General features: G+C 42.2%; 1 protein-coding gene across 1 annotated transcript in view; it reads right to left on the bottom strand.

The window, feature by feature from the left end:
• Positions 1-762: 762 nt before the first annotated feature.
• Positions 763-2,166, bottom strand: part of LOC119417219 (ladderlectin) — a 32,394-nt gene continuing 30,990 nt past the window's right edge. The window contains exons 5-7 of the mRNA XM_037684432.1: positions 1,424-1,558; positions 1,232-1,343; positions 763-974 (exon numbers count right to left, since the gene is read on the bottom strand). Of these exons, the coding sequence (XP_037540360.1) occupies positions 907-974; positions 1,232-1,343; positions 1,424-1,558 (315 nt within the window). The 3' untranslated portion in view covers positions 763-906. The remainder of the gene's footprint in view (positions 975-1,231; positions 1,344-1,423; positions 1,559-2,166) is intronic.

The following is a 2,166-nucleotide window of genomic DNA, read 5'->3' as shown; positions in this document are numbered from 1 at the left end:
AACCTGTATAAGTAAAGGTTGAATGGATGAAGTGATGGAGAGTATTTCCAGAGAGGAGAGAGATGTGATGGGAGCAGAGCTGAATGGACGTGTTGGTGAAGGAAACAGAGGATGAGGAAGTGATGGGCAGGTTTGTGTCAAGGAAAGAAACCAGGAAGGACAGATGGTGGAGAAGTGAAGTCTGGACTGAAAACACATCTATTCTCCCTGGCCTTCACTCAGATTAGTCCCTAATTTACTCGAGTTTTTGGGAAATTGCAGCAAATATGCAATAGTTGTCTTGATTTTTATTAGTAGTATTATTTTATTGGTATTTTACTGTAAACTATATTATACTTTTATTTTTATTAAACTCAATTTTATTTCTTTTACCCTAATTTTATCTATGATGTGTGAAGCACTTTGATCAGCTGTGGTTGTTTTAAAATGTGCTAAATAAACTTTGAATTAAACTGAACTGGATTTTGCCAAGACAATGGAAATGGCTGTAGACCTCAGAGGAACAGCACTTGTTGAACAACTGGAGATAAAGTTAGAGAGGACACACTGAGATGGTTTGGACATGTCCAGAGGAGGGACAGTGGTTTGGACATGTCCAGAGGAAGGACAGTGGTTTGGACATGTCCAGTGGAGGGACATATATTGGTAGAAGGATGTTAGAAATGTAGCTGCAGGAAAAAGACAAAGAGGAGACATGGATGCAGTTAGAGAGGACATGGAGGTAGATGTGAGTAAAAAATCCCATCAACAGGTGACAGCAAGGCTTGCAAACAACGTGCATTTATTTAAACTCATAATCTGAAGGATAACACGTCAGACATGTCCAATAATGTCCCAGTGGTGACGTCATCGAGGCTTGACATCCTGCAGGAAGTGACATCATCTCGTCAGATGCGTTGGGACAAGTTATGGGAATTTAGCGCAGACCAAACCGAGCTTGGTGTCACAGTTTAAATCGTTGACGTAATCTTTGCCTGTAAAGAAATACAGAAATAAGAAGATCAGAGATGTTGACGTGTCGTTTCCTTGCAACACAAACTGATCGTGTGCGGCTCATTTCCGTTTCCTTCCTCAAAACATCGGTTTGTTTTCAGTTCTGAGCCCGACAAAAAGAGTGATGCTCCATTGTAACATTTTAGTCCGGTTAATCCAAAGGAACACACAAAGTCTAATCCAGCGCCACAGATTGTACTGAAAACTCCAGCCTGCAGGACAACGATGACTTCTGTACCGTTCAGGTTGATCATCATGCATTTCTCATTTCCACCCATGTTGTTCGGTTCGGTTTTCCCCCAGCCATTGAAGATGAACTTTTCCCCATCGCTCCAGAACCAAACCCTGTCCTGTTGCACAAACATTTTACAAAGTCAGTTCATTTCCGTGTTTACGTCATGGAAGAGTTTTTGTCTCACAGAATCCTGACCTTCCCTACAACGTAGCCTCCGACCCAGACCGCTGCATCGGATCCTGCTGCTTTGTTGATCAGTCCCCTGATGAACTCGTATTCACCTTGGGTTGAAAAGGATTCCAAGTTTGCATCAAACGAGTTGCAGAAACGCTGAGAGGGAAGAGGAGATCCCAACCACATGAATCACTGTTACATCATCGTTGTACCACATTACACCGCCTTGTTTTCCTGTTCACACTTTCTTCTCTCAACTTTAGTGAGATTATTTAAAAAACCTTCAGAAGCTTCAGTATATTCAAAACAGTGCAGCCAGGATTTTATTGAGAGCTCGTAAATTTGAACATATGACACCCATTCTCCATAACCTCCACTGGCTTCCTGTCACCTGCAGAATTCAGGACAAACTGCTCTCATCACCATCAGTGTTTATACGGAACTTCACCAGATTATCTGAAGGACCTTCTTGCTCCATATTCATCCACCCGGTCCCTACGATCACAGAACAGTCATCTCCTCCACCTTCCACGAACTAAATTAAGAACCATGGGAGATTGTGCATTCTGTGTGCCCCCCCACCCCCCCCACCCCTCCACCTCTGGAACTCCCTCCCTGAATATCTGAGAGCTCCGCAATCATTGACTGACTTTAAAAAAGGCTTAAAGACTTTTCTTTTTAAGCAAGTCTATTCTGCCTCCACATGATTGTATCATTGATTTTAGTTGATTTTATCATTGATTTTAGTTGATTTTATCATTGAT

This window comes from Nematolebias whitei, chromosome 11 (assembly GCF_014905685.2).
Source record: "Nematolebias whitei isolate Nwh7 chromosome 11, NemWhi1, whole genome shotgun sequence".
NCBI lineage: Eukaryota > Metazoa > Chordata > Actinopteri > Cyprinodontiformes > Rivulidae > Nematolebias > Nematolebias whitei.
Note: the sequence above shows the minus strand (reverse complement) of the source record. Positions and strands in the feature narration are given on the sequence as shown.